Genomic DNA, 23,651 nt, shown 5'->3' with positions numbered 1-23,651 from the left:
ATTATAGTTGGACATCTTATTATTCCTCTCTCTGGAATGGATTCAAAGAAGTGGGAAAAATTCAGTAAGGCCGGCATGGTGGCTCACGCCTGTAATCCCAGCACTTTGAGATGCCCAGTCGGGTGGATCACGTGAGGTCAGGAGTTTGAGACCAGCTTGGCCTACATGGTGAAACCTTGTCTCTATAAAACATACAAAAATTAGCTGGGTGTGGTGGCAGATGCCTGTAATCCCAGCTACCTGGGAGGCTGAGGTAAGAACTTGGGAGCCGGAGGTTGCAGTGAGCTGAGATTGTGCCACTGCACTCCAGCCTGGGTGACAGAGTGAGACTCTGTCTCAGAAAAAAAAAAAAAAAAAAAAAAAACCTTTGTGTTTTGCTTTTTTACTTTCCTAAGCTTTATTTTATTTATTTTTAATTTTTATTTTTTGAGACGGAGTCTCACTCTGTCGCCCAGGCTGGAGTGCAATGGTGCGATCTTGGCTCACTGCAAGCTCCGCCTCCCGGGTTCACGCCATTCTCCTGCCTCAGCTTCCCGAGTAGCTGGGACTACAGGCGCCCGCCACCATGCCCGGCTAATTTTTTGTATTTTTAGTAGAGACGGGGTTTCACCGTGTTAGCCAGGATGGTCTCGATCTCCTGACCTCGTGATCCACCCGCCTCAGCCTCCCAAAGTGCTGGGATTACAGGCGTGAGCCACCGCGCCCAGCCTCTTTCCTAAGCTTTATTATTGTTTCACTTGATTTTCCCAAGAATCCTGTGTAACAGGTGAACTAGTTCATTATTCCCACTTTTCTGCTTGGAAACGTGCAAAGAGCCACGTAATCCATATCGCACTTGGCAGAACCTTCCAATCACATTGATTACTTGTGGTGAGGATAATTAGAAGTTAGCATATTTTCCTAAAATTTAATCTATTATTAATAGATTTTTTTCTCTTCTGCACTTCAACTTGAAGGCAGCAGAGGGCGCCTGATCACACAAAAGATACACTCTAAAAGTCAGCGACAGATTAAAGATAATCCATTAAAGTTTCAACAATGTGAATTTTACTAAAATAGAGCCTTGTACTTAATCTTTTAACTATTTTAGGATCTGATCTCATTTTAGATGTTCTATTCCATCTTTCTCAGTATGAGAATTTCAATCTCACGTAAATCACCATGACACCTATAATCCAAGAGCCTTCTAATTTAGCTTCAAGCTTCTTTCAGATAATAAAAGTATTAAACCCCGCATCCAGCAGATCCTCCCAAATCTTTAATAGGTCATACGCTCTCCCTGTCTCCGGCCTGAAGTGGGCACCACTGTAATGTACTGCAGCCAGATGTGCTGTGAATGAAGAGCCTTTTTGCTTCAAGTGCGTTGCCTCAGGTTTACCCAGGATTTTTGGAAAAATATTAAAGAATCGGGTATGTTCTTAAAGTCATAGTACAGTAGAGGGGACAGAACTATTTCCCCAGGGCAATAGTGAGGATTTAGCCTTTTGTAGTTCGTCATGGAAGATAAACATGCCTGGATGCCCAGGCTGGGTTTCTGTGAAATTCTCCAGCTTCCTTCTGCTCAGCTCCTAACTGGTTGTTTTTTTTTTTTTTCTACCACCACACAGGTTTCCTACAAGCAGTGCTGGAGACCATGGTGGCCTTCAACCAGTGCTATCTTTTCTTCTCATTATTTCCCCAAATTTCATTTTTCTTCTTAAAGAACTAGGTTTATGGATAAGGCTTGGAGTTGGTTGGAAAATCATTCCTCCTCGGCTGCTCAGTGACTAGTCATTGATTGGATCTAAGGTAACTTTTTTTGTTTTTGAGACAGAGTTTCGCTTTTGCTGCCCAGGCTGGAGTGCAATGCCGTGATCTCGGCTCACCACAACCTTTGCCTCCCGGTTCAAGCAATTCTCCTACCTCAGCCTCCTGAGTAGCTGGGATTAAAGGTGCACACCACCACACCTGGCTAATTTTTTTGTATTTTTGTAGAGACGGGGTTTCACCATGTTGGCCAGGCTGGTCTTGAACTCCCGACCTCGTGATCTGCCCACCTTGGCCTCCCAAAGTGCTGGGATTACAGATGTGAGCCACTGTGCCTGGCCGAGTTAACTTCTTCTTCTTCTTTTTTTTTTTTTTTGAGATGGAGTCTAGCTCTGTTGCCCAGGCTGGAGTGCAGTGGTTCAATCTCCGCTCACTGCAACCTGTGTCTCCCAGGCTCAAGCCATTCTCCTGATTCAGCCTCCCGAGTAGCTGGGATTACAGGTGTGCGCCACCACGCCTAATTTTGTATTTTTAGTGGAGACGGGGTTTCACCATATTGGTCAGACTGGTCTCAAACTCCTAACCTCAGGTGATCTGCCTGCCTCGGCCTCTCAAAGTGCTAGGATTACAGGCGTGAGCCATCACACCTGGCTGGATCTAAGATAACATCTTTTTTTTTTTTTTTGAGATGGAGTCTTGCTTTGTCGCCCAGGCTGGAGTGCAGTGGTGCAATCTCGGCTCACTGCAACCTCTGCTGCCTAGGTTCAAGTGATTCTTTTGCCTCAGCCTCCTGAATAGCTGGGACTACAGGTGGGTGCCACCACACCTGGCTAATTTTTTTTTTGTATTTTTAGTGGAGACAGGGTTTCACCATATTGGCCAGGCTGGTCTTGAACTCCTGACCTCGTGATCAGCCCGCTTCAGCCTCCCAAAGTGCTGGGATTACAGGCATGAAGCACCACGCCTGGCCTAAGAGAACTTTTAAAGGCTGACTCACACACAAAGTAATAAACTAGATTATTTCCTGATTTATGCTTTCCCTTTGCCAAATTTTGGCTTGTCCTTGTCCTTAATTTGCCTTATGCCTTGATTACCCGTCCAAAGATGACATCTTCTAAGTAGTGATAAGCATTTTTACTCTGCTCTTTCAAATCATAACATTCCATGCACTGCAGATGATTTTGCCATTTCTTACCTAATTTGAGGCAAATCCTAGAGTACAATTTCCTAGCAGGCATTTGGATCTTACCCATCTTTATTTCTCAGGCTCCACAAATTGAGTACCCTTTCAGGGTGCTATCATTAGCTCTAGCCTACCAATGAAGAAACAAAAGTCCTCCATGTTAGGACATTTGAGGACATGCCCTTAGTACCTAACAGTGTCTGGCACATTTTAAATGGGAAGGTGGAAGGGGCCGCCTTTTTCTTTTTGTTTTTTAAGATGGAATTTCGCTCTTTTGCCCAAGCTGGAGTGAAGTGGCTTTATCTCAGCTCACTGCAACCTCTGCCCCCTGGGTTCAAGCGATTCTCCTGCCTCAGCCTCCCAAGTAGCTGGGATTACAGGTGCCCAACACCACGCCTGGCTAATTTTTGTAGTTTTAGTAGAGACGGGGTTTCACCATGTTGGCTAGGCTGGTCTCGAACTCCTGACCTCGTGATCCACTCACCTCGGCCTCCCAAAGTGCTAGGATTACAGGAGTGAGCCACCGCGCCCAGCAGGGACTGTCTTACTTAGGGTCTGCAAATTCTTATAACTGTGTGAAATTTTTTTCTGGGAAAAAATCACTCATTTGATTGGTCTGAGGGGAAAAAATGGGGCTAGCCCAAGAGTCGCCCACTTAGTTCTACGCAGGACGAAGCAATGTGCCTTAACAGGGGGCACGTGCACCCCGGAAAACTCAAGAGAAAATTAGCCGGGCGTGGTGGGCTCCTGGGGTCCGAGCTACTCCAGAGGCGGAGGTTGCAGCGAGCCGAGATCGCGCTACTGCACTCCAGCCTGGGCGACAGAGCAAGACCCTGCCTCAAAAAATAAAAATAAAAAATAAAACTCAGAGGGCACGTCTCCTAGGACACGGGGACAGGCTAGGTGGGGGCACAGGGCGTGAGTATTGGCGAGCATGGCCCGGGTATATCAGGCCGGGGCTGCCATCTTTTTCGTTTTTTGAAACAGGATCTCGCTCTGTCGCCCAGGTTGGGGTGCAGGGGCGCATTGCTGCCTGGAACTCCTTGACTCAAGCGATCTTCCCTCCTCAGCTTCCCGAGGAGCTAGGACCACTGGGCGCGAGACACCACGCCCGGTTAATTTTTTTTTCTTCTGTAGCGATTGGGGGTGGGGGTGGTGTCTCGCTTTGTTGCCCAGGCTGATCTCGAACTCCTGGACTCAAGCGATCCGCCCGCCAAGGCCTCCCAAAGCGCCAGGGTTACAGGCATGAGCCACCGCGCCCAGCCCGGGGCCGGTCATCTTCTCCGGGGCCTTATGCAGAGTCCGAGGCCCCCGAGCCCGCTGCCGAAGACGGAGCTCCAAGACTGAACCTCGTAAAGGGCCCAGCCGCACCTCTACCCGGAAGCGGCTCGAACTCGGGGCCGGAAGTGACTCCATTTCTGTGCGCCGAGCTCCGCCCCACGAGCACCTGTTTCCGAGCGGAGAGCGTGGGCCGTTTCCTCTCCTGGTGTCCCGTCGCGGCTTGGGACCCGGCAAGATGGGCAAGAAGGGCAAGAAGGAGAAGAAGGGCCGCGGCGCGGAGAAGACGGCCGCCAAGATGGAGAAGAAGGTGTCTAAGCGCTCGCGGAAGGAGGAGGTGAGCGGGTCAGACCGGGCGTAGCGGCCCGACGTCGCGGCCGTGCAGCCTCGGCCGACTCCCTGCGGCCCCGGGGGTTACGGGTCGCCGTGGGAGCCGCGCCGGCCCTGCGGGAGAGCTGGAGGCCGTAGGAACTGCGCCGGCGCCGCGTCCGGGCAGCCCAGACGAGGCCCGCCCCTTCCTGAGTCTCCACGTGTGTCTGTCCGCTTCTCGGAGCTGCCGCCTTTACCGTGCTTGCTTTTCTTAGTGTGGTGTCACGGGCGTTTTTCTGCGTTTCCTCCCCCTCCTCCCTTCTCCCTCCCCCCTCCCTCTGAAGGGAGGCTGGGTGGTGAGAAGAGGGAGGGGTTTGGCATAGGAAGCCCTGAGGTTGAGCCGGGGGCTGCCTCTGCAAGATGTGTGGTCTGGGAGTAAGACTCTTAACTTTTCTGAACCTTACTTTTCCTTCAAAAGAGGGCAAATCATCATCACAGCAGCCCTGAGGAGTGAGCAGCAGATGGTTAAGTGAAGAAGGCACTGGAGCCACGGGGTATCCCATAGCAGCTGATGGCGGCCATCACGGTTGTCTTCTTCCCTCTGGTCCTCAGCCCGGGGTCTGCAGGAGGATCCGTCCTGACCTTGGGGTTGAGTGTTCTGCGGCTGCTGCTCATGGATTCCCTAACCGGGGGCAGTTTTATGGCCTGCCGTGCGCCAGGCACAGCTCCCTGGGCTTTACTCCTCACGACCAGGTCAGTTCCGTAGCACTGGTATTCCCATTTGACAGGAAGTCAGACCAACAGGTGAACCATGAAGTGGTATGGAACTGGGATGTGACCAGATGTCCTGAATCAGGAGCTCTTGACCACATTCCTTTGTCCCTTTTCTTCCTAAGTCATTGATCTCTCCATGTCTTCGTCTCTTAAATAATGGACTTGGACTTCTCCCTCACACTCCTCTTAGGCTCTTTCTTTTTTGTTTTTTTTTTTGACAGAGTCTTGCTCTGTCGCCTAGGCTGGACTGCAGTGGCATGACCTGCTGGCTAGGGTTGTGGCACAGGAAGTCAGTTCATCTGTGTGGTATCTTCAGAATGGTGCTTGGCAGAAAGTAAGCACTCAGTGACCAGCTGTTAGCTGCTTTCTGCTTTTTTTTTTTTTTTTTTTTGAGAAGGAGTTTCACTCTTGTTGCCCAGGCTGGAGTGCAATGGTGCGATCTCAGCTCACTGCACCTCCGCCTCCCAGGTTCAAGCGATTCTCCTGCCTCAGCCTCCCAAGCAGCTGAGATTACAGGCATGCACCACCACACCCGGCTAATTTTGTATTTTTAATAGAGACCGGGTTTCACCGTTTTGGTCAGGCTGGTCAGGAACTCCTGACCTCAGGTGATGCGCTCGCCTCGGCCTCCCAAAGTGCTGGGATTACAAGCCGTAAGCCACCTTGCCCCACCAGTTACCTGTCATTTTTACTCATCTCCATGTCTCCCTCCAGTACCCAATACTAAGGTGATTGTAACAGTAGCTTCCCTTAAGAGAGACAGCCTGTCAGGCCTGGGGTTTGTATGTTATCTTAATGAACCCTCAAAACAAACTTTTAAAATAAGTGGGCATCTGATTAGGCTAGACCCACAGAGGATCATCTCCTTCTTAAATTCAGCTGTGTCTGTAATGCAACCTAATCACAAGAGTGGTATCCCATTCTTTCACAGTCCTGGCAATTATTGGGGGAAGGGTTGGGAACAGTTTGGAATTCTGCTCCCACAGAACTCATGTATCAGGTCACCTGGTTCGCATCTTCACTTGGTCCTGGCCTCTGCCTGTCTTTCCAGCTGTCTCCCTGGGCTCACTCCAGCCGCAATGTCTTTTAGTGTCTCAAACATGCCAAGTTGTGTCTGTGGTCTTACCTATACCCCAACCATACTCCGTCTGACTCATCTTTTCAGCATTCAGCTTATTGTCACTTTGGAGAGGCTGTCACTGGCTAGGCCATTGGTGTCACCCAGACCCTACCACCTTGCTCTCCTTCAGTCACCCAACGATGATGAGGTTCAGCCAAGGTTAAAGACCGCTCTCTTTAAGTAGCAGCAGCAAAGCTTTCCCGGTACATAGACGTTAGTATTTGAACTGTTTGTTTAACCTCGTTGAGCAAAAAAAGCAAGTTGAAAGAATATACAGTATGATACCATTTAATGACATTTTATTTTTTATTTTTATTTTTTTTGAGATGGAGTCCTGCTCTGTCACCCAGAGCAAGTGTCGCAGTGGCATGATCTCAGCTCATTGCAACCTCTGCCTCCCAGGCTCAAGCAATTCTCCTGCCTCAGCCTCCCGAGTAGTTTGGGACTACAGGTGTGCGCCACTGTGCCCGGCTAATTTTTGTATTTTTTAGTGGAGATGGGGTTTCACCGTGTTGGTCAGGCTGGTCTCGAACTCCTGAACTCAAATTATCCACCTGCCTCGGCCTCCCAAAGTTCGGGGATTACAGGCGTGAGCCACTGTGCCCAGTCCATTTAATGACATTTAAAAATGTAAAACAATACTATATGTTGCTTAGGGATACACATGTGTAATAAAAGATTGAAGAAAAGCGTGAGACTAATAAGCATCGAGTTCCAGATAGTGGTTACTTGAGGGAATGTGTGGGTGGGTACATGTGGGTGACACTTTATTCCTTACCCTGGGAACAGCACACAGGAGTGTCTTGGATAAAGTTCTGTTAACTTGTGTGTTTTAAATATTGCATCGTTTAGAATACTAAGCAGTGTACCCTGCTGACGTTCACCCTGAGATGAGAGGTGGACTGAAGGAAGCACGAGGTGGGGTGTGGCAGGCTGAGGGAACCTGGCGTTTTCATTAAAGGAACGGAGAGGACGCCGGTGTATCTTGGAGAGTGAGGCCAGGTGGGAGGTGAGGTTGGAGAGGTGGGTGTGGGGGAGGGAAGATGGTCTGCAGGTGTGTGTAGTTGCAAGAAGGACACTGAAGGCTAGAAGGAACTTGAAATGCCAGGCTCGGGTGTGGATGGGGGTGTCTCGTAAATGTTGGGAAATGGGCACTGGGACTGAGGCGGGAACACTGGGTTCCAGTGCTGCCCTCTGTGCTGGCACATCAGTACCTGGAGTCACTCTCGATGGTAGTAAAAGTTGAGACCTTCTTACTTGGATAGACTGCAGCTGATATTTGCTGAGCCCTTGCTGTGCGGGCGGTGTTTTAACTAGACACAAGTCTTGCTCTGGTGGAGCTCATATTTTATTATTTTGTTGGGGTGGAGGAAACAAATAAGAGAAATATATCAGACACTGCTCAGCAGACAGGAAGGCAGGCAGGCGTGACGGCCCAGGCCTGGGCTCTGAGAGGTGCTGAGGGTGTCTGCAGTGAAGTCACGATGGGCTTGTCTAAGTGGAAGTTCTTGTCAGACACTGGTCTGCAGACAGGAAGGCTGGCAGGTGCGACGGCTCGAGCCTGGATTATGAGAGGTGCTGAGAGTGTCTGCAGTGAAGTCACAATGGGCTTGTCTAAGTGGAAGGTCTTGCAGAGGGATCATTAAGGGTGTGGAGTGAGATAATGTTGCACACATCTACCCTTTAAGCAAACTGCCTTTGAGGTCAAGCTCTGGTTACTTTCGAATGTGTCAAACTCTGCATTTCAAACAGGCACAGTATGTTGCATTTCACAGATGTGACTGAGCCCAGTCGAATCACACTGACTGGAGGAAAGCTGAGCGGGCTGTGGCTCCGCGGCGGGTCCTGGGAACAAGTCTCACGTGTGCCTGCTTGCTTGCCCTAGGAAGACTTGGAAGCGCTCATAGCCCATTTCCAGACACTCGATGCCAAGAGGACTCAGACTGTGGAAGTTCCATGCCCCCCGCCCTCACCAAGGTGAGCAAGTAGCATTTTTCATATTGTATGTTTTCTTTTCTTCTATACATTGAAAAACTGCTTTAAATAGCACCAGGTTTCGTAAATGACCAGGCACTTGGGACATTTTCATTATTAAAACCTGTTCTTGGTCACTTTCTGCTGAAGAACTGGAATGAGGCTGTAGAGCTTTACTGTCATGGAACCTGGGAGCAGGGCCTCCAGCACAGCTGCTGCCTCTGGGCTCCGGTGCCAACTTTGAAAGCTCCTCCACTGGTCATGACGTGGGGATGAAAGTTTTGCCCCAGTGAGCTTTTCTTTGGTTCTTAAGGTATTTTAAAAGTGCATACTGTAGGCAGAAAGCTGAAAATCACTGTGGCCTTTTGATTTGTTTGTAAGTTTTCAAATTCTCATGTGAAAAGTTTGTTAAACATAAATTGAGTATAAGCCATTTTAAATGGATTTGAAAATTACGTAAAAACGTTCCGAGTCTGTAGGATTTCATACACGTGTGGGATGAGCTGGACTGAGAAATGGTTTATTTCCCTCAGTAGGAGATTAACCTTGCAGGATTTACCCTTTTAATAAAGCTGCTGCAGGCCCTAGTGGAAGCCGGGGTTCAGCCCATTGGGAGTGGAGGGTCACGACTGTGCTGCGTTTGCATTAATGAGGCGCATGTGATGGCTCTGGTGCCCAAGTCCCACCCACTGGCCTCAGAGGCAGGGTTACCATCACCTGCCCAGAGGTGGGAGGAGCGCGGTGATCAGCTCCTGAGCAGAGTGAGTGGTGTTGGAGCCACTCCCAAAGGCCAGTGTCCTTCCTGGTTTTCACTTCATGTCCATTAGGATTTGAGTTTTCTTTTTCCCTTTAGTTTGCATGTCGCCCTCAGGGCCAAATGTAAGTTACATGTGGTAAATGTACTTTTTTTTTTTTTCTTTTTGAGATGGAGTCTCACTCTGTCACCCAGGCTGGAGTACAGTGGCATGATCTTGGCTCACTACAACCTCTGCCTCCCAGGTTCAAGTGATTCTCCTGCCTCAGCCTCCCAAGTAGCTGGGATTACAGGTGTGTCCCACCAAGCCTGCCTAATTTTTGTATTTTTAGTAGAGATGGGGTTTTGCCATGTTGGCCTGGCTGGTCTCGAACTCCTGACCTTAGGTAGTCCACCTGCCTTGGCCTCCGAAAGTGCTGGGATTACAGGCGTGAGCTGCTGTGCCTGGCTGTAAATGTACATTTTCATTTGAGTTATTGGAGCAAATAAATCCTTGATCTTAGGCTTCTGATATATAGCACTCCTGAGGAAAGCCACTTTGAATGGGGATTAGTTTTATTTTTTTTGTAGAGACTTTTTTTTTTTTTTTTGAGACGGAGTCTCACTCTGTTGCCCACGCTGGAGTACGGTGGCTCCATGTTTTTTCACTGCAAGCTCCACCTCCCGGGTTCACGCCATTCTCCTTCCTCAGCCTCCCAAGTAGCTGGGACTGCAGGCACCCGCCACCACGCCTGGCTAATTTTCTGTGTTTTTAGTAGAGACGGGGTTTCACCGTGTTGGCCAGGATGGTCTCGATCTTCTGACCTCGTGATCCGCCCGCCTCAGCCTCCCAAAGTGCTAGGATTACAGGCGTGAGCCACTGTGCCCGGCCCTGTAGAGACATTTTTTTATGTTGTCCAGGCTGGTCTCGAGTTCCTAGGCTCAAGTCACCGTACCTGGCCTTTTCCTTTTTTTTTTTTTTTAAATGATATTTTAGAATTTTTCCATAAGTAATGTTGCCTGAAAGTCAGATTTCATGTCAGGATATAATTTAAGGTGTTGGCAGTTACCTGGGTCAGCTGGAAATGCTTCCTAATAGGAGGGAGCAGTTATCCTGAGGTTAAGATCTTTTGCTTGGTAACCTTAATAACTTCCAACTTCCTATTTCTCAATCATATTACTTTAAAACCTTGTGAGAATGACCAGTTTCTAAATGAGCATACCGTCAGGATTGGCTCTGACGTGACCTACCTGGAAAATGGGGGCATGACACCAGCTGCCTCAGTACCTCACCTGCCTGTGCGGCAGAAACACCTGAGCTGGTGCCGCTGGTGCCGCTGGTGGCTGGGTGGGGGCCTCAGTTTGGGCCCCGTGTAGATCGTTTCTGAAGTTGTGTTTGGTACTTTTCTGCAGAAAATCAATAGGTATTCAGTGAGAAAAGATTCAGGGTCAGAGGAATTTGGGAAACACTATTTTTTTTTCTGAGACGGAGTTTCACTCTTGTTGCCCAGGCTGGAGTGCAATGGCACGATCTCGGCTCACTGCAGCCTCCCAGGTTCAAGTGATTCTCCTGCCTCAGCCTGCGGAGTAGCTGGGACAATAGGCATGCACCACCACGCCCGGCTAATTTTGTATTTTTAGTAGAGACGGAGTTTCTCCGTGTTGGTCAGGCTGGTCTTGAACTCCCGACCTTAGGTGATCCACCCACCTCGGCCTCCCAAAGTGCTGGGATTACAGGCGTGAGCCACCGTACCCGGCCTATTTATTATTTTTAAAAAGTTTTTTTTTCTTCTTTTCTTTTTTGAGATGGAGTTTTGCGTTTGTTGCCCAGGCTGGAGTGCTGTGGCGCAGTCTCAGCTCACTGCAACCTCTGGAGTCAGGCTGGCCTCAAATTCCTGACCTCAGATGATCCAACTGCCTTGGCCTCCCAAAGTGCTGTGATTACAGGTGTGAGCCACTGCCCCCGACCTAAAGTTTTTTTTATTGTGGTAAAATGTTTAACAAAATTTGCCATTTTATTTTATTTTTGTTTGGTTTTGGTTTTTTTGAGACAGAGTTTTGCTCTTGTTGCCCAGGCTGGAGTACAATGGTACGATATCGGCTCACCGTAACCTCCACCTCCCAGGTTCAAGCAATTCTCCTTCCCTAGCCTCCCAAGTAGCTGGGATTACAGGCATGTGCCACCATGCCTGGCTAATTTTGTATTTTTAGTAGAGATGGGGTTTCCTCACGCTGGCCAGACTGGTCTCGAACTCCCCACCTCAGGTGATCCGCCCGCCTCGGCCTCTGAAAGTGCTGGGATTACAGGCATGAGCCAATGCGCCTGGCCAAAATTTGCCATTTTAATCATTAAAACTGTGCAGTTCAGTGGAATTACTTCATGCTGCTGTGCAACCATTAGCACTATCCAGTTGCAACATTGTTTTATCACCCCAAATAGAAACTCTAGACCAACCTCGTCTAACTGGTGGCCCAGGACGGGTTTGAATGCAGCGTGACACGTATTTGTAAACTTTCTTAAAACATGATGAGATTTTTTTTTAAAGCTCATCAGCTATCGTTAGTGTTAGTGTATTTTATGCGTGGCCCGAGGCAATTCTTCTTCCATTGTAGCCCAGGGAAGCCAAAAGATGGGACAAGTGTCTAGACCCTTCAGTGGTTGCTCCCTGTTTCCCCTCCCCCAGCCCCCGGTGACTTCTGGTCAACTTTCTGTCACTGTGAATTGGCCTATTCTAGGTATTTTGCGTAAGTGGAGTCATAGAAGTGTCTTTTTGTGACTGACTTCCTTCACCTGGTATGTCCAAGTTCATCAGTTCTGTGGCATGTGTGAGAACTTTATTTCTTCTTATGGCTAAATCCTTTTCCGTCTGTGGGTATGCCACTTTGTGTTTGTCCACTCATCTGCAGACCAACACTTAGGTTATTTCTACTGTTTGGCTTTTGTGAGGCTGTAATGAGCATTGCATACAGGTATCTGTTTGAGCTGATGCCTGGGAACGAACTGCTGGATCATGTGGTGATTCTGTGTTTAGCTTTTAATACTGGTTTCTTTCCTGCAGAAACTCCCAGCCTATGACATGTTTCTATGCAAATAAATCCCCAATAGAAAATAGAGTTCTCAGATTTCCCAAACTCACTTGACCTTGAAACCTGTTTTTCCTTTGAGAAACATCTTTTGGAGTTGGCATTATGGAGCACGCCTTGGGGAACACCGTCTTAGAGGACTCTGAAGGGAGGATCTTTCCCAGTGATTCGCCAGATAGTCACTGTGTCTTATTACTTTCAACTGAAGTGGCCCTATGTATTTATTTATTTTTTCTTTTTTTAAGACAGTCTTGCTCTGTCTCCCAGGATGGAGTGCAGTGATGCAATCCTGGCTCACTGCAACCTCTGCCTCCCGGGTTCAAGCGATCCTCCTGCCTCAGTCTCCTGAGTAGCTGGGATTACAGGTGCCCGCCACCATGCCTGGCTACTTTTTGTATTTTTAGTAGAGACGGGGGGTTTCACCATGTTTGCCAGGCTGGTCTTAAACTCCTCACCTCAGGTGATCTGCCCGCCTCAGCCTCCCAAAGTGCTGGGATTACAGGTGTGAGCCACCGGGCCTGGCCCATAATATTATTATGTAATTTCCTTGTAGCTCTTCTTTTGTTCTCATGTGAAATAAATAGAAAGTTGTTTGTATTTTCTAGATGGAAGATATCTGGCATGTATGTTGAAATACTTAGATATGGACTTTTTTTTTTTTTTTTCAGATGGAATCTTGCTCTGTCGCCAGGCTGGAGTGCAATGGCATGATCTCAGCTCACTGCAACCCCCAACTCCCATGTTCAAGTGATTCTCCTGCCTCAGCCTCCCGAGTAGCTGGGACCATAGGCACGCACCACCATGCCCAGCTAATTTTTCTATTTTTAGTTGAGACAGGGTTTCGCCATGTTGGCCAGGATGGTCTCGATCTCTTGACCTCGTGATCTGCCTGCCTCGGCCTCCCAAAGTGCTGGGATTACAGGCATGAGCCACTGCTCCCGGCCTAGATACTGGACTTCTTAGAACAGTTTTGAGGTGATTTGACAGGATAGGCTCTTAAAAGAGGACAGTTCTGAGGTCCGGGCATGGTGGCTCACGCCTGTAATCCCAGCACTGTGGGAGGCCGAGGTGGGCAGATCACTTGAGGTCAGGAGTTTGAGACCAGCCTGGCCAACGCGGTGAAACCCCATCTCTACTAAAAAATACAAAAATTAGCCGGGTGTGGTGGTGGGCACCTGCAATCCCAGCCACTCGGGGGGCTGAGGCAGGAGAATTGCTTGAACCCAGGAGGTGGAGGTTGTGGTGAGCTGAGATTGTGCCATTGCATTCCAGCCTGGGTGACAAGAGGGAAACTCCATCTCAAAAAAAAACAAACAAAAAAAACAGTTCTGGAACATTTGCTACATCAGTAGGGGCATCTGGACTTGTTCCTGCCTGGGGAATTTTTTTTTTTTTTTTTAATGCAACCAGACACTGTGTCAGTCCAGCTCCATGGTTGTCCTTGGAGTGTGGCCCTGGGCACTGGTAGAGGGGTTGGTGTTCAAGTGGCACCTTTGCTTCCTTTCTTGATGCCAGGCTCTCCTTTCAGGAAGTGTAGAGGCAGCCAGTTTGTGGTGACAAAGGATTCTGTGAGGAAGGGGACAGCACTCAGGTGGGTATCGGGGGTGATCTTGCTGACCTGCCGCTTGTGTGTCTTGTAGGTTAAATGCCTCCCTCTCGGTTCATCCTGAGAAAGATGAGTTAATCCTTTTTGGAGGTGAATATTTCAACGGCCAAAAAGTAAAGTATATATTTTTTTCTTTTCTTCCCATGTTGCATGAGTATCATTTGACAGAAAGTTAACTTAAGGCAGTGACATGGAATATGCGTTAGCCCCTTCACCCCCGTGTATCACGCGCTTGAGCTGTCAGGCCTGATGTGAGACGTCACCAGGACGGTCCAGGCACTGGCATGACTGTTGATGACTTCAGTGGTCCTGGGGTCTCTATTCCTGGGACTTAGGCTGAGGCCCAGCTCTGCCGTCATCACTCTTGGCGGGCACACCCCTCTTTGTGGTTGTCTGTGCTGTTCTTCCTCCCAGCCGGTTTCCAGGTTTCACACTCAGCTTTCAGGTTGTCTTAAGCACGGAAAGTGCTGATAAATTTTAGGGCTAATTTTTATTTTTGAGCAGGCCAGTAAGACCTGTGTTTCACAATTGTGTGTGAAACACAAAAGCAGGAGCTCACCTTCCCTGCAGCCTGGGATGGGCCTTGGGGGTTTGACTGCGTTTGTCCATCTTCGTCTCTCAGTTTTCGTGCATTTAGAAACTAGGCTTGATTGGGTACAGTGGCTCATGCCTGTAATCCCAGCACTTTGGGAGGCCGAGGTGGGCAGATCACCTGAGGTCAGGAGTTTGAGAGCACTCTGGCCAATGTGGTGAAACCCAGTCTCTGCTAATGATACAAAAATTAGCTGGGCGTGGTGGCGGGCGCCTGTAATCCTAGCTACTCAGGAGGCTAAGGCAGAAGAATCGCTTGAACCTGGGAGGCGGAGGTTGCAGTGAGCAAAGATTGCGCCATTGCACTCCATTGTGAGCAACAGCGAGACTCCATCTCAAACAAAACAAAAACAAAAAAACTAGGCTGGAATTAGGAGAATGACCAGTCCTAATAACAACGAGGGCTTTCAGTACCTTCCGGATTGATGGGCCTGGTGGGCGTTCGGTCGTTTTCATTGTGTCGTCATCCCCAAGGGCCCCGGGGACCCAGCCCATGGCCTCCCTGTGTTGGTGTGGTTTACATTCCTTTAGCATGTCAGTTTCCCAGGAAATTGTCATGATTAAGATTGTTCTCACCACTTCCTTGGAAGCGTATCATTTGTGACACTGACATTCTTCTTCCTTCCTGTAGACTTTTTTGTATAACGAACTCTATGTCTACAATATCAGAAAGGACACCTGGACCAAAGTTGACATCCCCAGTCCACCTCCGAGGCGCTGTGCTCACCAGGTAATGTCAGCACTGACTCTCAGCCACCCTCCCTCTTCCCACGTGAGAGTCTGGTAGACACATGGAGAGTTGATAGGTGACAGGCAGCTGGTGCGGAGGGGCTGGGCCCTGTAGATCGCCTGGTTCTGCTGTTTGCTCACTTGGATTCCTTACTCAGCTTCTTCACTGTGAGACGGGGAGGAGAACGCCTCCTCCCCAGGTGGCGTGAGGATCATATGAAATATTCCATGTAAAATACCTGGTGTCGTTTCTGGTGTGTCCCAGCCACTGGCAGAATGCTCACTCCCCCTAGGCCCACGGTCTGGACTAGATGGTGAAGACAGGAGAACTGGATGTTCAGGAAAGGTGTGCATGGGGGAAGGAAAACAATTTTATTAGTGGAAACGAGTTGTAAGGGGATCACAGAGAAGTGGCACTGACTTAGCACGCGGTTAGCTCGTTTCCTACCCAGGAGAGCAGTGTCAGCTGTCGCTCTCCTGTCAGGGAAGGGGCTTCCAGAGTTAGACGTTCTGTAAGCTCCGTAAGGATGGGAACTCTGTCCTTGTCCATTGTTCAACTCTGTTACGGTTGGACTCGCACAGAAAATTTGAATGAGTGCCTGCCTCTCCAGTGCAGAGAAAGATCATCGCATCAGGTGACCACAGCATGATACGTGCATTCCTGTGCAATATTTCCTTCCCCCTTTGCTGGTTCTGTGCTTAGAACTCACCTGCTAATGAAGTTGGTTTGGTGAGGAGGACCTGCCTGCCTGAGCTGTGTGAACATCCCGTGCAGATGCAGGCTTGCAGGCATTTGGGCTGGTTTAAAAATCAGATTTGTATACGCTTGTATTTGTTGTTGTTGTTGTTGAGATGGAGTCTTGCTCTGTCACCCAGGCTGGAGTGCAATGGCCTGATTTCGGCTCATTGCAACCTCTGCCCCCCAGGTTCAAGTGATTCTCCTGCTCCAGCCTCCTGAGTAACTGCGATTACAGGCACCGGTCACCACACCTGACTGGGATTGTATTAGGTGGCTAAGGTGCCTTCTACATTTGAATCTTTATTTTATTTTATTTTTTTGAGAGGGAGTCTTGCTCTGTCTCCCAGCCTGGAGTGCAGTGGCATTATATCAGCTCACTGCAACTTCCGCCTCCTGGGTTCAAGGGATTCTCCTGCCTCAGCCTCCCCAGTAGCTGGGATTACAGGCACATGCCACCACGTCCCGCTACTTTTTTTTTTTTTTTTTCAGATGGTGTCTTGTCACCCAGGGTAGAGTACAATGGTGTGATCTCGTCTCCCTACAACCTCCGCCTCCTGGGTTCAAGCGATTCTCCTGCTTCAGCCCGCTGAGTAGCTGGGATTACAGGCACCCGCCACCACGCTTGGCTAATTTTTTTTTTTTTTTTCTCCTTGAGATGGAGTCTCGCTCTTGTTGCCCAGGCTGGAGTGCAGTGGCACGATCTTGGCTCACTGCAACCTCCGATTCCTGAGTTCAAGAGATTCTCCTGCCTTAGCCTCCCAAGTAGCTGGGATTATAGGCATGTGCCACCACGCCTAGCTAATTTTTTGTATTTTCAGTAGAGACAGGGTTTCACCGTGTTGGCCAGGCTGGTCTCGAACTCCTAACCTCAAGTGATCCACCCATCTCGGCCTCCCAAAGTGCTGAGATTACAGGCGTGAGCCACTGCTCCCAGCCTGAGTGTCTGGATTTTTTCACCTATCAAACAGTGTTGCATTTTGTCCTGAGGTGATTCAGTTCCTTGCAGATCATCTTGATCTTTTGACGCTCTCTCTAGGGCTGGGTTAGCCCTCAGTGGTGGCCTTTCTGCAGTCTCTAGTGAATGACCTGTGTGGTCAGTGACATCTTTTCACCTCGTCTGGTTGGAACTTGCCTGTTTCCAAGCCCTGTGTAAGCTCCGATAGTTCTCAGCATCAGAAGATGATTTTGTCTTGACAGTGGTGGTTCCTTGGTCTCACCCTCCCAGGGTGCAGCTTAGTGTACAGAGACTCCAGGGGACGCCCCCGTGCAGATTTCCAGGGCTCTTTCTCCCATAGCTTCCTCTCTCCAATGCTCTGCCCTGCCACTTTTAGCTGCCTCTGTGTCGCTGAACTCCAGTCCTTGTCTCCTCAGCTACGCAAGACCACCTGCCCTGTGTCCCTGCACCAGGGAAGAAGCTGCCTGCAGGGGCTGGAGTCATGGGTCAGGGCTGCGTGGCGTGTTTCCTGGCTCTCAGGTTCGCAGTCCTGCACTTCCTGCTTCCTGTTGTCTGGAGGTTGTTGCTTCCTAGATTTCGTCTGGTTTTTTCCTTGTTGATGGTGCAGAGCTAATGTGGTACAGGTTGCTCCATCGTGGGCAGGAGTAGAAGTTTTATCTGTGGGTCTCCGTAGTTTTAATCTTCCCTTGAGTCATATTTATTTTTTTCCCTGGTGTTCATTATCTTTGGGGCGTAGGCTATACGAAGTTCTTAGACTGCTGATCAGCCTGCCTTTGTGTGGTCCTCTGGGTCGGACTGGGTCGGGCCTGGGATTGTAACTAAGATGGAGGAAAGGATGTTAAAACAGTGCTGTGGGCTGGGCATGGTGGCTCACGCCTGTAATCCCAGCACTTTGGGAGGCTGGGATGGGCGAATCACAAGGTCAGGAGATTGAGATCATCCTGGCCAACATGGTGAAACCCCGTCTCTACTAAAACTACAAAAATTACCTGGGCATCGTGGCGCGTGCCTGTAATCCCAGCTACTCAGGAGGCTGAGGCAGGAGAATCGCTTGAACCAGAGGAGTTGGAGGTTGCAGTGAGCCAAGATCACGCCACTGCACTCCAGCCTGGTGACAGAGCGAGACTCCGTCTCCAAAAAAAAAAAGAACACAGAAAAAAACAGTGCTGTGGATCGGATTGTGGATTACACTCTTTTGCCTGGAGTTTGACTTCATTTTTTTCTTTTTGGTCTTTTTTTTTTTTTCTTTTTTGTGGAGAACGGGTCTCACTATATTGCCTAGGCAGGTGTTTAACTCCTGGGCTCAAACGATCCTCCTGCCTCTGCTTCCCTGAGAGCTGGGATTACAGGCGTGAGCCACTGTGCCTGGCCGTTTGACTTCTTTTATTTTTTATTTTTTTGAGACAAAGTCTCGCTCTGTTGCCCAGGCTGGAGTGCAGTGGCGCGATCTCGGCTCACTGCAACCTCCGCCTCCTGGGTTCATGCCATTCTCCTGCCTCAGCTTCCCGAGTAGCTGGGACTACAGGCACCTGCCACCGTGCCTGGGTAATTTTTTAAATATTTTTAGTAGAAATAGGGTTTCACCATGTTAGCCAGGATGGTCTTAATCTCCTGGCATCGTGATCCGCCCGCTTCGGCCTCCCAAAGTGCTGGGATTACAGGCGTGAACCACTGTGCCCAGCCGACTTCATTTTTTAAGAGTGGCATTATTTTTTATATTTTAGAAATAGGGTCTTGCTTGTTGTGAAGGCTGGTGTCAAAGTACTGGGCTCAAGCAATCCTCCCACATGAGCCTCCCACAGTGTTGGGGTTACAGGCATGAGCCACTGCACCTGGCCAGGAGTGGCTTTAGGGACGGATTATGTAAGGTGTAAATATTCATTCTGAAAGAAATGAAAAGAATTAAAAGGCAAGTCCATTGTCTATTCTCCCTAAACTGAATTTGTATTTTCTGCATGTTTTCTCTGCACATAAAGTTCATTTTTTTTTTTTTTTTGAGATGAAGTCTCACTCTGTTGCCTGGGCTGGAGTGCAGTGGTGCGACCTCAGCTCACTGCAACTTCTGCCTCCCAGGCACAAGCGATTCTCCTGCCTCAGCCTCCCAAGTAGCTGGGATTACAGGTGCGTGCCACCACGTCCGGCTAATTTTTATATTTTTAGTACAGACAAGGTTTCACCATGTTGGTCAGGCTGGTCTCAAACTCCTGACCTCATGATCTACCTCCCTCGGCCTCCCAAAGCACTGGAATTAGAGGCGTGAGCCACCATGCCCAGGCAGTTCATATTTCTATGCATCTATTTCACCCTAACTGGAGCGTGCATGTATGTGTTCTTTCTATAGTGTTTTTTACCGTTGATGTATTATTGTAGGATTATTCTGTGGCATTGAATAGTCTTCCGGAGATGATACTTTAAAACTCTATTTACTGTGTGGCATGGTTGTGCCACCTAACTTCCTCTAGACACAAAACATTTGTTAGGTTTCGGCCTTGAGCCAGTCATCAAGTCTGCTGTAAAGGTGTAAATTGGTCAGTTTCTCCCTATGGAAGTACTGGGCTTTTAGAATGATAGGAAACCTGGCCTGTCCCTTTACAGGTGAGTCATCTGTGCTGAGATGACAGATGCAAAGAACAACTGGAAGTGGGTGGGGTGGAGAGGGACACGCCACCCCCTGTGTGCTGCTACCACCTGCACCCGCTGTCTGGCCCAGGAAGGAACCGCATTGGTGCAGAGGGGCGGCACTGTGGCCATTTCTAAGTGCGGGCGGGCAGAACACCGACTCAGCGGTGCCGGGAGGGAGCCTGCTGAGGACCACTGTCTGCCCCACCCGAGGCGCACTTGACCTTAGACGGGTTGGCACTCTCATTTACCAGCCCTCTCTGCGCCCTGTGTGGAACCATTCTTCGTCCTGCTAGATCCTCACTCTTACCTTGAAACGAGAGGAAATAAAACAACAGGCTTTTATGAAAGATCCAACTCTGCAATGACCATGGCTGTGCTGGGAAATGGGGCTTCACCTGCTGCCAGGTTGCTCAGGTCCCTTTTTCTCTCTTAATTATGCCACCAGGTGCGTTACAGTCAGGCGAAGCTGGGCTGCGTGACCCTGGGCAGGGTGGGCGGCTCTCACCTGTGGAAATGCAGCACTGAGGGTCCCCTCCAGCGTGGTTGCTAACACAGACTGCCTAGGAGCGTGCTTTTCTCATCCTGGACCCGAGCTGCTGCTTAATTTGCAGGTTTGGAGGAAAGATCCCGTGGAGCTTGGTGGTCTCTGCCATTGCTTGTAGCCCAGCAGTCTGGCCAAGCAGCTCTTTCCACAGGTGGATGTGTGCCGTCCCCTAAAGACTCTGCCTCCCGCAGTTCTTGGGGGCCCTGAGAGGGAATGGGCCACGGAGAGCCTCAGGTGGAGTAGCCGGTGGTGTCTGATGACCCGTCAGGGATGCCGTCGTTTTTGATTGGTGGTGTGCTCTCTCCTCGGCATCCCCTGCTGCTGGAGTGCTTTGCTGTGTGTGGCCCAGAGGGCATCACTCCCGCTGCGCTCCTTCCCCTTTACTGTGGTGCTGAAGTCTTTATTAATCATTCGTAAATCATTCATAATGTCACGTAAGGCTGGGTGTGGTGGCTCGTGTGTGTAATCCCAGTGTGCTTTGGGAGGCCGAGGCGGGAGAATTGACTAAAGCCAGGAGTTTGAGACCAGCCTGGACAACATAGACGCCATTACTACAAAAAATGAAACAGCTGGGCATGATGTCACATGCCTGTCGTCCCAGCTACTCAGGAGGCTGAAGTGGGAGGGTCACTTGAAACCATGAGGTCGAGGCTGCAGTGAGTGATGATGGCGCCACTGCACTCCAGCCTGGGCAATAGAGCAAGACCTGGTCTCTAAAAGGAAAAAACATAAATACTTTCTTTTTTTTTTTTTTTTTTTGAGATGGCGTCTCGCTCTGTCGTCCAGGCTGGAGTACAGTGGCACAGTCTTGGCTCACTGCACCCTCCGCCTCCCGGGTTCAAGCGATTCTTCTGCCTTAGCCTCCCAAGCAGCCGGGACTACAGGTGCATTCCACCATGCCTGGCTAATTTTTGTATTTTTAGTAGAGATGGGGTTTCACCATGTTGGCCAGGATGGTCTCTATTTCTTGACCTCGTGATCTGTCCACCTCAGCCTCCCAAAGTGCTGGGATTACAGGTGTGAGCCACCGTGCCTGGCCCATAAACACTTTCTTTTACGTGCACATTGTACTTCTGAGGCTAATTTAGTTGGCACATAATAGCAAGGAAAGGGATTAACGAGAGCAGGCAGACAACTTTATTGTAGATATTAATAAAAGGAAAACACTGCTAGGTTGCACCACACCGTTGTTAATGTTTGAAGTAACTAGCTGTGTCCACTTTAATGGGATATGGCATTGTCTACATTTAAATGGATGTTTATTTTGCGACCTAGGGATACATGAAGGTTTATTAGACCCTTGACTGAGGACATGCTTTTCTACGAGGGTGTTTGTCTGGAATCCTCCCCTTAGAGGCGGGAGAGGACAGTGGCTGAGTGTGGGGCTGGTCATGTTGCGGGGCAGCCGAGATAGTACTGAAGCGCTCACCACTGCCGGTCACCCATGACACTGGCCCTTCTGCTGTGTGGCTGTGCCCTGACCTGTCACCTTTCTTTTCATAGGCGGTGGTGGTGCCTCAAGGTGGCGGACAGCTGTGGGTCTTTGGAGGGGAGTTTGCCTCTCCCAACGGAGAGCAGTTCTACCACTACAAGGATCTCTGGGTCCTGCATTTGGCCACCAAGACCTGGGAACAAGTCAAGTAAGAAGCCAGATGAGAAGCTGAGCTCCGGGCATGGCTCTTCTTTGCTTGTGTGCTGAGCCCGAGTGCTCAGAGCAGACCTCAGAATACCAGGGTTCAGAGGAACTTGGGTCACAGTCCTGGATCCCAGCCTCGCTGGGTCCTGGGAGACCACATATTCTCTGGACCCTTCATACAGAAGCCTGGGCCGGGTGTGGGGGGTGCCAGCTGCCTGGTGTTGTTCTCCAGGTTCCTCTTGTTGTTGGCCACCAGCCTCTCGCTGCCTGTGTTGCAGCTCTTCTCCTGTGGCCTTCTGTTTACACCATTGGAGGCATGTCTGGGTGCCCAGCTTGCTGGAAGGGGGGCCCCATAGCGATGTGTCATTGACTAAAAGGCACGTTCTTTCTGTGTTGAGTTGGTGTAGAAACCGTGCAGCTGGTATGAGACAGCAAGGATGTTGACATTTCTCTTCAGTGAACCCCGCTCAGCCTCTTGATTTCCACCTCTGTCGGGACTGTTGCTGATGGGGTTTCTGATGCGTGTTTACCACGCACGGGTGTCTCCCATTAGTCAAGAGCTGCATGTCTGTCTCTCCGTGTAGAGAGCCAGATGGCATGTTTGCATATACATTATTTAAGAGAAGAAATCTAGTCGAATGACAGACTGAAGTAGAGTTGTTAGTGTCCTTCTATGTGTGGCCTGGCTCGATTGCTGCAGCCATGACCCACCATTACGCACACCATCTCTCTGCCATTAAAGCAGCAGAGCGGAAGTGCCCTTGCTTCTGGGAGAGAGGCCGCCGCACGCAGGCCTTCACATCCCGGGGCTTCAGCCGGAGGGCAGCGGTGCTCCCTGGAGCCCGGGCTTGGTTATGTCACAATGAGCCACTTTGGGGTGTTTTCTGGAGTTTGGTCCCCAGCTTTATTGCAGTGAGCCTTGTCAGGGTGTTGAGTCCTGTTCGCTGGCTGCACTGCTCTGCCTGGCTCTAGGCCGGGCATGTTAACCAGTCAAATGAAGAGTCTGCTGTGGGTGGGAGGGTGCAGGCAGATTCCCTGCCCTGGGCCCGCCTGCTGGAGGAGGACATGACCATAGCCTTACAGTGGGACCTGGAAGGTGCTGTGGTGTGGGGTGGGTTACTGTGTTCCCAGGCTTTTCCGTCCCTTTTCTCATGCTTGCTTTGAGAAAGGTTCGTAATTTTAGTAGGCACAGCAATTGGGAAATTACTTTCATGCGAAAGATGGATTTCTTTGTGTATATCTTGAAGCTCACGTATTTCCACTCAGCACGCAGTTGTCCTTTTGCTTTATTCCTTTTGGAGCCTGCTTGTTACTGATTTGCTTGTTTATCTTTGGCAAATCGATTGATTTTTTGATAGCATTTTATCAGCTTTGGTATCTCTTGTTCATAATTGACAGGTGAGGAGAGTCAAGTCTCTGTGATAGAATGCGTCTAACCCAGCACCCAATCCAGCAGGTCCCGCCAGGCTGGTGTTGGCTGCGGTGCTTCTGTGGGTGCCTCTGTGGTGACTCTGAGCTGTCTGTGACATGAGGGCTCTCTCGTGCCTTCAGGCTTTGCTGGTTCTGTCACTCGGATCATGGGTATCTGTTCCAAGGGAATAGGGATGCACTGTGGGTACCTGGTCACTTTGGGAGTGGCCCTGGCCTCTGTCTTGGGCTGGCAGCTGCAGGTGGCAGCCCCTACCTCATGTGCAGCTCCAGCTGCATCCCACACTGCAGGCTCGGTCATACGCGGGACATCCATGGCAGCTCCCTGGGTCTGGATTGTCTGATAAACAGACACCTCATTCCTCGAATGCTTGCTAATGGTAATTAAAATGGGAGACTTGTTTTAAAGGTATATTGTAGAAGCCATTAGACTTTTTTTTATAGTGATCCTGCAAACATACAATGTAGTTGCGATTCTTGGCCCCCAGTTCCAGTCTCTAGAGGGAGTGGTGGGGCAGGAACAGGGTCATTATGTGCTTCACTCTCTTCTTTTTGCCAGAATCACCCTTTGTGGAGGCATCTGTCTCTGGTGATGATTTC

The 23,651-nt window shown here is 49.7% G+C and overlaps 1 protein-coding gene across 20 annotated transcripts in view; it reads left to right on the top strand.

Annotated features, from left to right (window-relative positions):
• The first annotated feature begins 4,074 nt into the window (after positions 1-4,074).
• KLHDC4 (kelch domain containing 4) overlaps positions 4,075-23,651 on the top strand; it is a 64,252-nt gene continuing 44,675 nt past the window's right edge. For 7 of the 20 annotated variants that reach the window (XR_010131627.1, XR_010131625.1, XR_010131623.1 and 4 more), the window contains exons 1-5: positions 4,075-4,544; positions 8,296-8,387; positions 13,842-13,920; positions 15,030-15,128; positions 21,491-21,627. Coding sequence is in view for 10 of the 20 variants with exons in the window: in XM_004058114.5 (XP_004058162.5) it covers positions 4,446-4,544; positions 8,296-8,387; positions 13,842-13,920; positions 15,030-15,128; positions 21,491-21,627 (506 nt within the window). In the remaining 10 variants the exon portion in view is untranslated. Of the gene's footprint in view, positions 4,545-4,994; positions 5,270-5,687; positions 6,862-7,452; positions 8,168-8,295; positions 8,388-9,309; positions 9,432-13,729; positions 13,793-13,841; positions 13,921-15,029; positions 15,129-21,490; positions 21,628-23,651 lie in introns of those variants that run through there. The other 13 variants (XM_055364474.2, XM_004058114.5, XM_055364473.2 and 10 more) reach the window with 13 other exon arrangements.

This window comes from Gorilla gorilla, chromosome 18 (assembly GCF_029281585.2).
Source record: "Gorilla gorilla gorilla isolate KB3781 chromosome 18, NHGRI_mGorGor1-v2.1_pri, whole genome shotgun sequence".
NCBI lineage: Eukaryota > Metazoa > Chordata > Mammalia > Primates > Hominidae > Gorilla > Gorilla gorilla.
Note: the sequence above shows the minus strand (reverse complement) of the source record. Positions and strands in the feature narration are given on the sequence as shown.